Source organism: Hydra vulgaris, chromosome 10 (assembly GCF_038396675.1).
Source record: "Hydra vulgaris chromosome 10, alternate assembly HydraT2T_AEP".
In the NCBI taxonomy this organism is placed as follows: domain Eukaryota; kingdom Metazoa; phylum Cnidaria; class Hydrozoa; order Anthoathecata; family Hydridae; genus Hydra; species Hydra vulgaris.
Genome location: NC_088929.1, coordinates 40,893,070 through 40,895,170, shown reverse-complemented (window position 1 = coordinate 40,895,170; position 2,101 = coordinate 40,893,070). Strand labels below are relative to the sequence as shown.

Below are 2,101 nucleotides of genomic sequence, written 5' to 3'. Positions count from 1 at the left end.
TTTAAAAAAAAACTATATATAAACAAACAATAGCTTTTAGCATTTCATTTTTTAAATCTACTTATGTTATAAGCTAGTAATAATAATACTATTATTTTATAATATCAAAAGAATAATATTTAACATATTATTATTATGTTAAATATTAGCATTTATTAAAAATATATGTTTTTATTGATATATTTTTTTACAGATCTTAAAATGGTTAGAAATAGAATTAAAAAAACAAATAAAGTTGCTATACCAAGTGAAACAATGAAAGTAGCTGTTAATAAAGTTTTAGAAGGAACACAACTGAATGTTGTAGCACGTCAGTTTAACATAGATAGAATGACTTTAAAAAGATATTGTCGTAAAAAGAGGCTTAATCCAAATGAAGCTTTCAAGCCTAACTACAACAATAGACAAGTTTTTACAGCAGAAGATGAAAAAAGTTTATCAAGTTATTTACTAATTGCATCAAAAATGAACTATGGCCTTTCAACTAGGTCAACGCGATTATTGGCATATGAATTTGCTTTAAAAAACAATAAGATATGCCCATCATCATGGATCAAAAATAAAATTGCAGGCATTGATTGGTTGCAAGGTTTTATGAAAAGACAACCAGAGTTGTCTCTACGAACACCTGAAGCAACGAGCTTCGCTCGATCAACAGCTTTTAACAAACACACTGTAAGAGAGTTTTTTCAAAATCTTAAAACGGTAAGAAATCGATATAAATATAATCCTAACTGTATATATAATGTTGATGAAACTGGTTTAACAACCGTTCAAAAGCCAGTAAAGGTTTTAGCTGGTAGAGGAAGCAAACAAGTTGGAAGAATCACATCTGCAGAACGAGAAACATTGGTAACTGCATGTTGTGCCTCTAATGCTATTGGAAATTCCATTCCTCCATTATTTATTTTTCCTAGGGTAAAGTTTCATGATTACATGATTAAGGAAGGACCTCCTGGATGTGTGGGATTTGCAAATCCTTCTGGTTGGATGAACTCAGAAATTTTCATAGAATGGATTAAACATTTTGTTAAATATTCAAACTGTTCTCAGGAATCTCCAGTTTTGTTACTTCTCGACAGTCATGAAAGTCATATTTCTGTTAAAGGCTTGGAGCTTGCAATTCAACACGGAATTACAATGATAAGCTTTCCTCCCCATTGCAGCCATAAATTGCAGCCATTAGATAGAACTGTTTTTGGACCATTGAAAAGGTTTTACAATTCTGCATGTGATAATTGGATGGTTTCAAACCCAAGACCAATGACCATTTATGATATTGTTTCAATAGTTCGAGGACCGTATACAAAAGCTCTCTCACCATCTAATATACAGACAGGATTTAGAGTAGCTGGCATTGAGCCATTCAATTCTGAAATTTTCAAAGATGACGAATATTTACCATCATCAGTTACAGATAGAGCTGCTCCAGATACAGTTACTATCACTCCTGTCAACAACATGGAATCTGAAATGATACCAGCACATGTTAATCACATAGAGTCTGAAATAACTATAGTAAATATTGAAACAAGTATTTTAAACAAAGTGTCAACAAGTGTTGCTTCTATAATCTCACCTGAGGTTTTAAAACCTTACCCAAAAGCATCTGCCAGAAAAAAAAATGTTAAAAGTAGGCAGTTAAAAACAAGGATCTTGACTGATACTCCTGTCAGAAATGAAATTCGTTTGTCAAAAGAAAAGAAAATTTTGAAGCAAACCAAAAATCAACAAAAAGTCTCCACAAAAGATAAGAAAGAAACTAAGAATTACTTGCTTAGGAATAAAAAACAATGTAAACCAAAAGCTGCTTCACAACTTGACTTTCACAAATGATGAAATATTCTTAATCAAAATATTGTACTTTTAACAAGTTTTTTAAACTTAAAAGTTGTATTCTTATTTCAGTCTTTATTTTTCAGTTCTTATAAATTTCAAGTTGTTGTAAAGTTTTAAACGTATATAAAGCGGGTAGCTTATAGCTGCTGTGATTTATACATTTTTTAATTAAAAATTAGACTAGTGGGTTTAACTGCTATATTTAAAAAATAATTAAAAAATTTAGATGTATTATATGTTATACAATATTACCCTTTGACTA

The 2,101-nt window shown here is 30.1% G+C and overlaps 1 protein-coding gene across 1 annotated transcript; it reads left to right on the top strand.

Moving 5' to 3' along the window:
- Nucleotides 1–201: 201 nt before the first annotated feature.
- Nucleotides 202–1,836, top strand: LOC136086348 (tigger transposable element-derived protein 4-like). Its single transcript, XM_065808643.1, has one exon. It carries the CDS (start codon nt 202–204, stop codon nt 1,834–1,836), a length of 1,635 nt encoding a protein of 544 aa, XP_065664715.1.
- Nucleotides 1,837–2,101: the final 265 nt, after the last annotated feature.